General features: G+C 35.2%; 2 protein-coding genes across 2 annotated transcripts; both read right to left on the bottom strand.

Annotated features, from left to right (window-relative positions):
• Positions 1-584: 584 nt before the first annotated feature.
• LOC140804381 (probable leucine-rich repeat receptor-like serine/threonine-protein kinase At3g14840) lies at positions 585-9,229 on the bottom strand. Its single transcript, XM_073160374.1, is given in 25 exon segments — positions 585-802; positions 804-1,150; positions 1,756-1,906; positions 1,997-2,234; positions 2,678-2,888; positions 3,003-3,121; positions 3,199-3,348; positions 3,450-3,645; positions 3,732-4,114; positions 4,314-4,354; positions 4,445-4,477; positions 4,562-4,624; positions 5,057-5,122; positions 5,854-5,925; positions 6,161-6,232; positions 6,320-6,391; positions 6,643-6,714; positions 6,814-6,885; positions 6,971-7,042; positions 7,337-7,408; positions 7,523-7,594; positions 7,690-7,758; positions 8,453-8,524; positions 8,785-8,950; positions 9,034-9,229. Coding segments are annotated over 25 exon segments (3,006 nt in total). The 5' UTR covers positions 9,116-9,229; the 3' UTR covers positions 585-759.
• A 4,685-nt stretch (positions 9,230-13,914) lies between these two features.
• On the bottom strand, positions 13,915-14,868 carry LOC140805339 (uncharacterized). Its single transcript, XM_073161617.1, has one exon. It carries the CDS (start codon positions 14,866-14,868, stop codon positions 13,915-13,917), a length of 954 nt encoding a protein of 317 aa, XP_073017718.1.
• Between the last annotated feature and the right edge of the window lie 505 nt (positions 14,869-15,373).

Below are 15,373 nucleotides of genomic sequence, written 5' to 3' on the forward strand. Positions count from 1 at the left end.
ATATAATTATCGATAAGTACTTAATTTAAATTTTAGAATACCATAATTTTTTTCTCTAATAAGCTAAATTATTGTTCAATAATACTTCAATCAGTAGCAAATAAATTAAATATAATAATTGGATTGATATTAGAGTTAGATGAAACTAAGTGGAAAAGAAGTCTATGTGTAAAACATGTGACAAAGTAATATGTTATTCTTAATATTTTAATGTCAATGAGTTAAAACTAAAAAGTTTGACATGAAGATTGTCACACTAAAAATTCTCTGACATGAAGATTGTTTTCTAATTGAAAATAAGCTTTAGGAATTCTCTGACATGAAGATTGTTTTCTAATCGAAAATAGGCTTTAGGAATTTCTTTGGAATTGTCCCTCATGAAATACCAAATATATAACAAGAAATATACAAATTTTTAACAATTCATAAAAGTAAAAAAATAAAATAAAAATTGGAATATATATTCATTGTCCATTGACATAATTAGCTTTGTTTGTTTCAACATAAGTATTTCAAAATATTAAGCATGAACATCGTCTTTAATTCAATGGAATACTTTAACACGTATGTGTTTCAAAATTTTCAACATAAACATCTTTAATTTAATTGGATATCTAATTGATAATTAAAATGTTCCCATATTCGAAACACGTATTTCTTACTAGTACAAATAAAACAGACAACCGTGGGGGACACCATGCCGAATCCAAGAATTTAATCGATCACAGGTCACCTACGTTCCGCCCCTGTTTATATGACTTACGACTCCCTCTTTTCCCAGTAGTCACTGTCCAAAGGGGCAGGGATAAAGATCTGTAGCAGCAGCAGTTGAAGCAGTCCAAGGCACATCCATTGATATACTCTGTCCCCGAATGTCATTAAACTTTTCAACCTTATCCTCCTCGGTTCCCATTTTTTTGGGTTTAATGACATCCATCGGGATGTTCAAGTTCGAAGCAAACTCTTCAACACGGGTCTTTCCTTCAAGTATACTGACCACAGATGACATACTTGGTCTTTCTGCAGCTACAGCACTAGTGCAAAGAAGAGCTATGTCGATAGTTGTGATAACTTCTTCTGCATCAAAGTTTGAATCCAATCGGGGGTCAACTAGTTCCATTAAATTTCCATCTTGCTTCAAGGAATGAGCCTGAATGATAGAGCCAGAGAAAAGAAGAGGGGTGAATAAATATATTTGAACATATTCAAAACGATACATACATCTCCAAAACTCCGTTTTACTTCTTATAAAATGTGTAGCACTGTTTGCAGTCTAACACAAGCTTAAGTAGAATTTTTGTACTCTTTACCAGATAGAAGTTACAATTATATAAATTAATTTGGTTCATCTCTATTTATTATCTCTTTAGGACAACTGGAAAATGATCGGTTTGCCTGCCTCACTAATAAGTAGGGGTGCAAATTTACTTAACATATATAGTTTTCAGGTTCATCCTGAAAATATTCAAGATAAATGCATCTTGAACTCCTGTTACATGTGCTAAACTAATAATTTATGTTTCTATAATATTAGAGTAGAAGGACGAATTTTTGACATCCCAGTTTTATTTGGAGGGCAACTCCATTGCTCTCCTTGTTGCATCTGTTCTTGCAGGAGTATATAACTAGTTCATTCTGATGCACCATGTAAAATTGAACAATGATGTTCGTGCTTTGGTTGTCTAGAAATATAATTGCATGGAAAATTAATTTTTGTAGATGTATAAAAATGATCAGTAAGATTAGCTATGTTACCCAGTCAAGAAGATAGAAGCACTCATCCTTTGGCCTGAGGCTTGTATTGCTCCTTCCACTGACAATCTCCAAAAGAACCACCCCAAAACTGTATACGTCTGCTTTGTCCGTCAGATGGCCTCGCATAGCATATTCAGGCGCCATATATCCACTGGAAAACAAAAGAAAATGGTAAATTTCCTTATATATAGTAATATGAAGCGCGGTATAAGTATGGATCAGTGATTGATTGATTACTCACTAAGTTCCAGCGATTCGTGTGCTTATATGGGTATTTTCCTCTTCGTCAAGTTTGGCAAGCCCAAAATCGGAGATTTTTGGTTGAAGATTTTTATCGAGAAGTACGTTTGTTGCCTTGATGTCACGATGAACAATTTTCAGTCTTGATTCTTCGTGCAGATAAGCCAAACCACTTGCTATACCAATGCAAATCTTATGCCTCGTAGGCCAATCCAAGTGCAGCTGGTGTTGCTGGGGACCTGTAAGCATTGAGTTTGGTCAAAATTCAATATTTTTTTAGAAGTCAAGTATTTAAAAAAACCATGGAAGGCGAGTAGAGCGTCTTGCTGTAATAATTCGAACTTCAAGGACGTCTCTCTAGTTGGGGTCACATCATTCATGCATGATGTTTTACTAGTCGAGTTTGAACATTTTGACGAGCTTGAGCTCAACTAAAATAATAAGTTTAGGAATATACATAAAATAACCCGACATTTTCATATGATAATTGTAATAATAAACATCTACATGTATAGTATTCAAAATATTCAAAATTAATTTTAAGTTTGTGAGCTCGTTACGGAATCGCGAAAGCTTTACTGAGCTTGAATCTAGTCGACTCGACCAATTTTACACACCTACTGTTGAATCCATCAGAAACAAAAAAATTGAAGTTAAGGCATAAGCTCATATTGAAACTCACCAAATAATGCACGAGCAAGGCTGTTATTCTCCATGTACTCGTATATAAGCAACAGTTGGTTTCCTTCAATACAACATCCATATAGTCTCGCAAGATGAGGATTTTGTAGAGCCGAAATCATGCCTATTTCATTGACGAACTCACGGTTCCCTTGCTTTGATTTCGAAGAAAGCTGCTTTACAGCAATGAGAGTGCCATCTGTCATAATTCCCTTCAGAAAACATCGAATCCCAAACCAAAAAATAAGAAGATAAACTAGAACATTCGCTATGAAAAACGGCAACTGGTGAAAATGAATTTGTAGATTAGTTGTTCTCCAGGTCACCTTGTAGACAGGACCAAAACCACCTTCTCCAATCTTATTAGCCGGATCAAAATTCTGTGTGGCGGCTTTAATTTGCTTCAAGGTAAATGACGTAGTCTGGAGGTCTACATTCTTAAACTCTGCAATAAAAAGAGAGACTTGCCGTATAACTATCATGTCGCATGCTTAAAAAGAAATAGATACAAAAGCTAAGTACCATTTTCCAAGGTATCTTCTTGTCGCCGACAGATCTTCCACCAAAGAATGAACAGAACCAGCAAGACCATAGAAAGAACCCCAATCACTATTCCAGCAATAGCTACTCCAGAAATGCCTCTGCCTATGTTTTCTGAAGGTGGCGGAAAATCTGAACAAGAATGAGAGAAAGAGATAGATTATGAGAATCATCGACATTTCCCCAACAATTCAATCTTATCATCTTTGTGTAAAGGGAGAAGCACAGCTTACCAGAATCTACAGATATAGCTGAAATTAGTGGGCCATACACTCCTCTGTCAGGAATGCCAATTGTTCCCTTTCCAGCCCAAAAGAAGCGGATATCCAACGTACTATCGGTTACAACAGCTGTGAAATTTTTTCTCAATGGCTTGTTAACTCCACCGGCTTCATCTTCGATGTTGAAATCTTTCAGTGCAAGCTTCCCCTGAAAAAGATTCATGAAATTATCAACTATTTAGTGCTAAATTTTGACTCTTCTTTGTACGATGATTACAGTGCTGCATCTAATACCTGAATGTAAACATCGAAATAACGCCTCCCAAGGCTACTGTATTGCGGGCCACTGGTAAACATTATTTCAGCAAAGTGAAGGTTCACGGTGTAATTTCCGTTTATCAGACAAAACCCGTAGTAAGTCAACGACAAGGGTGAGAGTCGTGCATCCATATACAGCTGAGGATTTTCCCCGACCATGTTTGAGCTGTTGGCCCAGATATATGAGTCTACGGGGCGAGCGTCGTCCAAGAAATGTCCAGTGCTGCTAAATGCCCAATTCGACATACTTTGGAAGAAATTTGAAGGCCCGCCAGAAGTCCCATCACCCTCATAGATAGTAGTACCTTTATCGTCGGCCACTTGTTTCCCACCGCAATTTATATGGATGGAGTAATATTCTGTGACAAAAGAACATAAAAGGAAATTTTACTGATGGTTTCTGAAACAAACTTAAAAGGTAAGGTGTTAGATCTTTGATCTCACATTGTGTCATCCATTGGTAGTTTTGAAACGTAAATTACCATTGTAAGAAATGGAACATTATCAGCAAACATGAGAAAATGGGTGGAAACAATCTGTCTAAATATATAGACTTACGTCGATTACAATGAAAGCTTCTCATGCAGGAAACAACACCACTGGCAAGGCAACACAAAGTATACAACTAGTTATCACTAAATGCTATATGAATAATCCAAACTCTGACGAAAGAAATGCAACAAACTTACGGTGTACTGGCCTTTGAGCTTGCAAATAAATTCCTGATAGAATGATAGGTGAAGTGACATTAATGTTAAAAATCACTAAACAAATTTATACCAAAAGATGTGTAGAAGCAATCTCACAGCTTGCGCGGCTGACAACTTGAGGGTGAATTTTCGTGAGTGAGATTGTTGTATGAAAGATCGCTGTAACAAAAAGTAAATCAATTTCATAAGCAAAGAACAGTGCATTCATATAGTTTTTCATTTACGGTTTCTATGACTGATATGATCTACCATAATCTTAAAAAGAAAATAAAACATCTTGTTCTCTCTTTGTAATCTAAAACTCCATATAATCCCGTGAATTTCACCCGTCACTAGTTTTTTTAAATTGAAACTAAGCAGGAAAGATTGGGGCTCCACTATCGTAGACTACATAAATCATCAAGAAATTTTAAGATCTTAACATTTCTACATCGCGATATGAGACATGGAAACACTTGGGATAAAACTTAGATAAATTTGACTAAATAGTACCCCTTATTCACAAATAATATCAAATTATTAGGGTATATTGCGGTCTAATCTGGCTTAATGAGAAGTGAGAGTTCAGAGAAGTAAGAACAAATAACTTACATGACGTCTCCATCTGTCTGCATCCAAGAAGGCAACACCCCGGAGAGGGAGTTCCCAGTTAGATAGCTGGAAAATGGCTATTACAAATGAGAGAATCTAAAAATATTTCTTGTTACACAATACATTTGTCAAATTTAAACATGGAGTAATCTATTTCGAAGCACTGATACGAAGTGAATCCATTTATTTATATTCACGCAAAACCCATGGCTTATAGAATCTAGATTTTAAGTACTTATTTTGGACAAAGGTCATACATGGGACATAAAGAAAAGTTGAACAAACGACAGGTCAGTAACTTTTAAAGAATCTAAGTTCACAATTCTTGCGCTACCATAACCATTTAATATAATAGCATGATTGCGATGTTTATATTATAAGAACCCCGATGCCAGAGTAACTTCTTGCGAGAAATTTGAGATGTGTTGAAGGTAAAAAGACTTGTTTTAATAACAATATGCCCAAAAGCCTCCCCTAAAAAGTGAAGAAAGAAGAAGATGGTTGGGGTTCTCAGATTGGCAAAACGTGTTGTTCCCATATGAAGAAGTGTCTACTTTTACACCTGGTTTTATCTAGATGCAATATTTCCTTTAATATGTCATCAAAGCAAATCTGTTTGGCTTTAAAGTTGCAGCGAAGCTTCACTGCCTATACATACGTCTTCTTCAGGTCAGCCATAAGCTCTTCGCTTCAACTAGTACAAAATTTTCCATTTTGGTTTTTGAGCTATGGATTCAAATTAAAGCCATTAATTCAACAACAATGTGGCAAATAAACTTGCTCACCAAAATCCTTACATGAAATCTGTTTTTGATAATTTACTGAAGCTGTCCGGAATTGGTCCAGTTAGGTTGTTGAAACTGAGGTCTCTGCATAAGAGATGTCAAAAACTGAATGGATGAAAATAGTGCTGAGAAAAAAGAAACATGTCCATGAACTACTTCATTTCGTACTGACAACTTTCAAAAGAGAAATCAATACTTGACAGCATGTTTATGAAATACTATTTTTTCGTCAATTACACAACAATTCAAAGCATTTTAAAGTACAACGAAAAAACGCGATCTCTCCATGGATTCTCATAGAAGAAAGGTGTTTACTAACAAGATTTTCAACTTTGTCAATCTTCCCAGATAAGCTGGCAGCTGTCCTACAATGTTGCAACTCCTCAAAATCCTGTGCAACCAAATCCAACAGTTATATTTGGGCGGCAAATATTTCTCAACAATACCAAATTGTTACCATCACAAGAATCATACTCACAGTGTCTTAAGGTTTGTCATATCGCCGACATATGGAAAAGCCGATTCATTTCCATTGAGGTCACTGATTCTCCTGAATAAGTAGAATCGGATTTTCCTTATTTTAGCAATTCATTTCATTGCATTTTGAAGCAAGTGTCTACAATCCTATCAATAATCTAAATGTAATAACAAGAGATGCAACTCAAATATTTTAAATTGTGCGGTACCCCAAATCACCAAATGCTCCATATAGACAGCTGGGGTTGCTGCTCACACAGACCCAATATCGCTGTCTCACCCATAAAATATAAAGAATATTAATGAATCATAGCATATACTCACAAGTCGGTTAATTGGGTAAGGGTAGCAATACTGGAAGGAATTGGTCCCGACAAACCACTTCCCTGCATCACTCTGAAACGATCAAGTTTAAGTCACAAGTGAGTAAAACTCAATGAAAAATTATACAAATTCAGACGATGGCAGAAGTAATGAGGGCCAATTATGTCTTACATTTTCGTTATGTTTGTCCAGTTCTGAATAAAGTCTGGTATGCTTCCTGTAAAGTTATTATCACCGATACGACTGCATCAATAAAGATGCTTTAGTGAATAACGTTGAAAAAGTTACAAATTTCCAAATGAAATTGAATACAAAGTAAGAAAGTTACAAGTCCTTCAGCGTGGTCAACTTCGCTAGCGTCGCCGGTAATTCGCCAGTTAAATTGTTTGAAGTAAAGAGCCTCCCATCATAAAAAATATTGTGAAAAGATCAGCTTGAGAATCAAGCCAAACCAAGTAGAAACGCAAAGAAACATAAGCATGGAATATAAAGTTATAAAAATAAACATCCACACCGATGTCGGAACTAGAAGGAAAACATCCTCTCTCAAAAACTTAGTACATATATATTCAGACTATAAAGGCACAAAAATAAACATCCACACAGATGCAGGTCCCTTCTCCCAGCAAAATCTACCCTTGAATAAAAGGGAAAAAGGTGCCATTAACATATAATGCAAATTAAAGGACTTTACAATTTCTCTATGCGAGGAAGATTCCCAAACTCTGGAGGTATCGTTCCTGTCAGTTGATTGAACTCCAAGGTACTGTAAACATTTTCGATTAATAGAAAACGAGAAAACCTTAATCAGATCAAAATTTTACCTTTGACATGAAAAACTGTTAGAAAACACAAATGGGTATCCAAGAAAAAACTTTACAGATTCGCTAGCGTGCTGATGTTGGCGAGTTCTTTCGGTATCGGACCCGTAACCCGGTTTCCGAGGAGGGAACTGCGCCAGGGTATCGTTGAATTAGTGCCAAACTCAAAACATATACAACAACAATTATTTGTGAAATTTAAGGATAAAAAGAAGAAATGCAATACATGTTTACGAGTTTCATCGAACCCCATCCCGAAGGGATTGTGCCGTTAAGGTAGTTGCGAGTGAGATCACTGCATATAAATAGAATGGCATCGAAATTTTGACAGTTAAAGTTAGTTACACTCCCTGATTTCGAGCACAAAAAAGTCTCATAGAAAACTAAATTTATCTTTACTGAAAAAATGTTTTTTCAGATTCCCGACTTGGATTAATATGTTAAATTAATAATTTCGATAAATAAATAAGACAATATTTTTTCGAAATACCCGTATATAAAATTATGATCTCTTTAATATCATAAATTAATAATTTTCTAAAATTACAAACAAAACTAAGAAACTTTAGTATATTATTATTATATTGGTGATTGATTTTTTTTTAAAAAAAATTCTATAAATTATATTTGATTAATAGATACAAAGAACATTATTTATATTAATTCAAAATAATATGATGCATAAATTGACGTAACACAAGGAATTTTTATTTAATTAAATTTATGTTTGCTGAATTAAAATTTTAAAAAAAATTCAAACAATAAATTATTAATTTATCAATTAATTAATATCTCTTCAATTTAATACCTATTAATAGGTTTCTATAAGTAATTAGTTTAATTTAATAATTAATGTATTCAGTCTATGTTACTTAAATATTTTAATACCTAAACTATTATACACAAGCAAATTACAAAATAATTTAAATATTATTTATAATAATAATGGTTAAATAAAAACTTATAGCAATATTGGCACAGTTTCTTACATTTGCTGCAGAAAAGGGAGCCTCACAATCTCCGGTGGCACTGTTCCGGGAAGAGACTGTCCTTTGAGAACGCTGCAAATATTAGTCAAATTATATAAATTATAATTATACTTGGAAAATAATTTTAAGTAATTTTGATTTCTTTATATATATATATATGAGTGGATCTCACGTGAGACCGTCTCACGGATCTTAATATGTGAGACGGGTCAACCCTACCCATATTCACAATAAAAAGTAATACTCTTAGCATAAAAATACCTTTTCATGGATAACCCAAATAAGACACGTGAGACCGTCTCACACAAATTTTTGCCTATATATATACTTACATACTAACAACATGGCAAACAGTATTGTTTATGCAGCTACATGTGACGTTATTCTCGTATGGTTCGGCCGGCTGGGACACCCAACCCGCCAACCCGCTGCACGGATCGACGCTAAAATTCCAATCAGTCTTCCCCAAAGTGTGTGCTATTTTCTGCAGAGAATCCACTGCAAAAACCCACAGTTTTTTTTCCATCCTCTTATACGAAAAAAGATTGAAAATTCTACACCGGTAGAGATAAGTTAATCACCTTCGTCGGGGGGTAAGAGGGTGGCGCTTGAAGCAAAACCCACCAAGAAAATGAATGCTGCGACGAGCCTTGGGAAGAACATACTGGCCGATAGACGAAACTATGAAACGATCTTCGGCATTATTGTATGGAGACAAGTAGATTTAGATGATAAGAATTGCAGAGAGAAATGAAGTGTCGTCGGAATATTTATGCATAAATGATTAATGCTTGTTGACTCCTTTGGATATACGCGTTTTTTCTTGTTTACGATTACGATATGTTTTTATTTATGGTTTCATTAAATATATTTCTACAATTTGGACTCCTAATTAACGTACATCAACGTACTGAAAATTTGAAAATCCACGTGAACAATATGTCTGTAAGTTATCAAATTTTTTATATATTTTAATTGCATAAATTGATTATGGTAGGCATGTTTACATATTTAAAATGTAGTTTCTACTAGAATGCATAAAATATGTGTTTTAAAAGTTATTTGAGACACGATCGGGGAACGGAGACCAGGGACCTTAAAAAAAATATATTTTATTAAATGATTATTTTTAATTATTTAATATGTGGTATGTTTTCATGTATGTTTTCGAAAATGGCAACTTTAAGGTATTTTTACGCGTCGAGTCGTATTTTAAACCGATATTCGATTTTCTAAGAAAATAAGGACTTTTTGGGAGTTCGGTCAACAATATTTTCGCAAACTTTCCTTAACAAAATATTTTATCTATGATTTAATAAGCCGATTATACTAGGTTAATGGGCCTAAAATTGTGTCATGTATTTTATATATCAAATAAGTCCTAAAACCCTATACCTTTGCAACTAAAACTCACGCCCACTCCTCCTAGAAGTAGGGGTGTTCATCGGTCGGTTCGGTTCGATTTTCGTTTTTTTTTTTCGGTTTTTTCGGTTTTCGGTTTTAGAAATATATAATCCGATATCCAAACCATTTTTCTTCGGTTCGGTTCGGTTTTCTACCAAAACAGTTCGGTTATTTCGGTCGGTTATTTCGGTTTTGGTATAATTATTTAAATTAATAATATAAATATATTTTAAAATATAATATGTTAAATTTCTATATGTTTTCTTAGTAAAATATTTAAATATAAGGTTTAAATTAATTCAACAAAAAACAATCAACTAAAAATTGTTTGAAATGGTTTTTCATTCACTAAATATCATATCAAAATATATAATATAAAAAAATTATTAATTCAATGAAATTTCGGTTTTTCCGGTTTTTTCGGTTTTGACATATATAATCCAAAACCGAACCAAATAAACTTCAGTTTTAACATTTATATCAGAATTACAAAATTCGGCTTTCAGTTCGGTTCGGCGTTCGGTTTTTCAGTTTGGATTTTCGGTTTTTTCGGTTTTATCCGAAATTTGAACACCCCTACCTAGAAGTCCTAGGGTTCTTCCATCGGCACATAAATACACACACCCCACACATCCAAAGAGGCTTCCACGTGAGTTTTGGAAGGAAAATTCCGCAAGGTCTTCTCTCTACCAATGTTCCTCGCATTGCAAGTTGTTTTGCGTGAAATACGCAAATGCAAGCCTTAATTTTTCTTCAAACATGTTTCACACCATATTATGTATAATTAATTATCCTTGAATAAAAAATATGATGTACTTCTTGTATATTCGTTTTTATGGCTATACATGCACAAAATTAATGTTTTCTTTTTTAAAACTCTTGTTAATGATGCACAAAGGGGCTGTCATGATATGGGCATAAAAAAGGAGAATTTCGGTGTGTTTAAGAACCCCTAGGGGCCACGGCTACCAGCGTAGGGCCGCACGTTTTCCTTGGGTTTTTGTAAGGCTAGGGTTCGGTTATGGTGGCTAGGGAAGAGAGGGTTGTGTGCTGCAATTGGGATGTGTTCAAGGGTCCTAAGAGAGGCTAGTAAAGGTCCTAGGCTGATCGCATGAGTGCTGGTTTGAAGGCTAGGGAGGAACCGTGCTTGTGGGGGAGTCGCGTATGGTCTCTTGCGCGCGGGTGAAGGGCTGGGCAAGGTTGGGGGTACTAAGCCTGGTTCAGTAGGTTGTCAAGGGAATGAGTAGATTCCTAGGTTCGATGGTTAGGGTTGGACATGATAGTTAGGGCTTAGGTTTTAAGAAACTCAAGGTTGGCTAAGCTAGGGTTTTTCGAACCGTGCTAAAAAAAATTCAATAGGTTTCCTATGCTGGTCCAAGGGTTTAAATGGCTTGAATTGGGTGGTATATAGTATGGATAGGTGTTAATAAGCTTTGGTTCAAGTTTGGTAAGGTTTGGAAAAGTTTCGAATCAATTCGGATTAAAACCAGGATGTACGTTTAAGTTTTAAAAATGAATTGAGAAATTAGTCGAGGAGCTTAAGTTTATGTCTAAGAAATATTTATGGGTGTATTTTAAGATGTCATGTAAGTTTGGAATGATTTGGATCATCGTTAGGGTTTCAGGGGCAAAACGGTCATTTTACACCCGAAAAATGTTAGACATCTTGCAGTGCCCTGAATGCGGTAATAAATGTTAAAACGTTTATTTTGAATGTTTATGGGATTTTATGATGAAACATTAATACTAAAAGACATGTTGTATGCTTGGTTTAAAAGAAAATGGTTTATATATACATGAATTTTTATAAGTGATGGAAATATGAAAGTTTAAAGGAGATGAATTAATTGTAACTAATACGATGATACGATGATATGTAAGGCCAATGTTCAGTTGATGGGTAAGAGTATCGCTAATGTCATCGTCGCCTGGTATCATGGTTATACCGTAGATGGATCCATCGACCTACAGCTGATCATATTAAACTCACAATTAATGATCTGAATTCAATTAAAAGAAATATGATATGATGAAAGAAAAAACATTTAAGTTTATGTTCATAAAAAGATATTTTCTTTAACATATTTTCATTGTTATTTGTGAATGTAATATATTACTTGCTATCATGGTTAAGGTTTGCTGAGTCAATACACTCACTAGATGTGATCGATGCAGGTGAGCATGATGTTGATGGAGGACTTGATGGTTGAACTAGCTGGACCGATGGTGCACATAACCCAATAATCTTTGCTAGTTTTTCCGCAAAATTACGTTTATGATTTAAGATTACTTTAAATATTTTATGTCTTATATGCTTTTTAGAGGTTTTTGAGAAGATGTTAGAGTTAAGTTTATTTTGAAAATAATGTTAGCTTAGGGTTGGTTGACATTTACAATTTTATGTTTTTCATACGTTCTTTTGGATTTTTAAATAATATGATTGGTTGGGTTATTTTAAATGGTGCAAAAGTATTTTTAAAAATATATCTACGTATGTTTATTTTCGGCCAAATCATAGGAGGACAAAAAAATTTCTAGTACTTTTTAAAGAAAAACGATTAGTGGACGTTTCAGCGACTCTCGTATTGAGATAAGTCAACCAGTTCCATATCTATAACGAAAAAAGTAATGTTTCTAATATAAAAAAATAATATTTTTTCATGAATTACGCCGAATTAGAGTTATGTCTTGTAAAATTGACACGTGAAACTATACATAAAATATTTCGTGCTTAGTGTATTCTAAAGGTCAAGATAAGCTACTTAATCCATGATCAATATATACAGATTTAATTTAAATTTAAATTTTTTTGAAAGAGTGCAAGAAACGTAATATTTGGGTTTAGAAATTTAAAAAACTCAGTTTTCTGTCAAACAAGTTGTTTCAAATTAGTACGTGCGTAATAGTCACTAACCTCTATTTCTCCATTAAATCGCCATATTAAGATGAGGATCTTTGTTTATTGTGCAGACAAATCAACATCAAGTTGATATAATTAAGAAACGAGAAAAAATTTAGCTTAGAAATAATATATTGACAATATCATAACATTTTATCTATAATGGTTGAGATAAACGTTATGTCATTTTTTTAGGTGATATAATGTGAACATCAAATGTTAGTGTTGTGCTCTGGTGTTGTCAACACCAGTACAAAAACAAAGAAAAAATATCTTAGAGATAAATACCATATTAAAATCAAATCTTATAATATCTAAAGATAAGTCAATCATGGTCTTATCATCTAGAAATAAGTAAAGCTAGATCTTTTAATCTATCAAGGAAATATCTTAAATTGATAATATCAATTTAGAAAAAATACGAAAGGAATAAAATATTCCTTTCAATCTCTCTTTTTTTGTCTTTCTGGACAAAACATTCAAAAATGATAATCTTGGCAAGCATCGTAGTTAGATAAGCTCTCCTGAGTAAAAGAGTGTTTCTCAACTTGCATTAAAGTTCATCTCACCCTGAATTAAACATGTTAAATCATTGGTGTTGTCGACAGTGTTGTCAACACCAACATTGAACACTGGAAATCATAAGAAATCATACGAAGACACATGAAATTGGAATTCATTAAGCAGTTAACAATCATAAGAGCAAAGAAAGCACAAAGGCACAGAAAAAAAGTTAACAATCATAAGAGCAAAGAAAGCACAAAGGCACAGAAAAAAAACAAGGACTCAGCAATACAAACTACGGAAACCCGTCTGAAGACACATGAAATTGGAATTCATTAAGCAGTTAACAATCATAAGAGCAAAGAAAGCACAAAGGCACAGAAAAAAAGTTAACAATCATAAGAGCAAAGAAAGCACAAAGGCACAGAAAAAAAACAAGGACTCAGCAATACAAACTACGGAAACCCGTCTAGTCTTTTTCTTCTTCGATGTCTGTATCAGCTCCTCCAGATGCTTCATCAGGGTCATCAATTTTATCTCCTCCAGTTGAGGCTGACTGGCTAAGGTACCAGCATCATCTTTCTTTGTCATTTTTGGCTCACCTGCTCCTCTTTTTTTACCAGAATGTCAGCCAACTTTTAGAAATAGTCTATATTCAGCCACTTGGTCTTCGTAGTATGCGACATCTTTGGCCTTTTGATCTGCTGCAAACCAAAGTAAATGTGTGCTTATAGATGTGAGGCAGAGAGCATGAAATAGCCTTTAAGAGTGGAGATAAATGTGGACGCCGTGTGTTGCCAACACCAGTGGCAACACCAGAAGCTGACCAGAGTATGTCTAGTTTCCTATTCCCATTGAAATAGGCAGGAGCGATCTTTAGAGTTTCGCTCGCATCAGATAGGGTCTCATCGTCTTCCTTGAGGAGCCCTTGTGATTCCAGTTTCCAAAAGATCAGGGATGGAAAAGGGATATTTGTTGATTTCAATCTTCCTTCAGCAAATTGCAGGATAGTGTTGAACACCAACTGTCCAAAATTATAGAGGCGTCCAGTACCAATGGTGAACAAGGTGACAGCTTGTGGTCGGGTAACCACAATTGTATTGGAAGGAGTCCAATTCCGAATAGCTGTCTTGTGGAGGACAGAGTTAAAAAACTTCAGGGTGGCTGCAGCAAGTTGCTTGGGGTGGGTCGAAAACTGAGTGATTAGGCCATCTGTGAGCACGGATGTGATGGCGTCAATATCAGGAATATCATCCTCCTCGCCTTCCATCGGGGTGTTATAAAATTCATTGATGGCATAGGGAGAGAAGTCATAGATGACGTCTCGCACAAACATGCGACCATACTTGGCAAAACTCCCGTCACCAATGCTAGAAGAAACAAGATTGCAGTAGAATTCAAGTACTGGGCTTCTTGCGTAGGGCATCACAAAGTCTAATGTCGCAATTAATCCTCGAGCATGGAGGAAATCAATCAGATTGTGCCTTCCATAAGCCTCACTATAAATATTTCTCTCTTTGATGAATACTCTATGGGCATAAAGTGACCATTGGGACACAACCGACTCAGAACAGAACTTGGTCGAGAAGAAGGCAGCCAGCTTTTTCATCAGTACTGTCTGCAGGTTCTTCTAATTCAAAATCAGATTCAGACGAAGAGCTCCCAGATGACTCGAGTCGATTTTCCTCGAACTCTCACATCATTTCTTCATCAGGTTCATTTTCATCATAGGGAGTTTTATATGCAGCATTTTCTTCCTTCAGACGAGAGAAATTCGGCCAGTGATTGCTCGTCTTCATAAAAAAAACTGGGATCATCCGAACAATCCTTTGGCTCAGCCACGGTCGGTGATGGAACTGCAGAGGATGAAGTTGAAGTGTTCTTCACTGCAACAGAAGGGCGTGGTCTTGCGACCAACTTAAAATCTTCGTCATTGGAGTCATCTCCGAATGAGAAGTCAGGGTCCAGAACGTTTGTTGTGAAGGAGGCAGAGCGGAGCTTCTTCACAGGTGCAAAGTCAGGGTCATACCCTGCTTGCCTTTTGGAGCGTCTCCGCATAGGTTGAGGGGAAAATATCCTCTGATAAGCCTTATAATCCGGAGGATTGTCAATAT

Source organism: Primulina eburnea, chromosome 11 (genome assembly GCF_022965805.1).
Source record: "Primulina eburnea isolate SZY01 chromosome 11, ASM2296580v1, whole genome shotgun sequence".
In the NCBI taxonomy this organism is placed as follows: Eukaryota; Viridiplantae; Streptophyta; class Magnoliopsida; order Lamiales; family Gesneriaceae; genus Primulina; species Primulina eburnea.

Excerpts from the sequence above, each read along its gene's own strand:
- LOC140805339 (XM_073161617.1), bottom strand. The coding sequence starts at position 14,868 with ATGAAAAAGCTGGCTGCCTTCTTCTCGACCAAGTTCTGTTCTGAGTCG.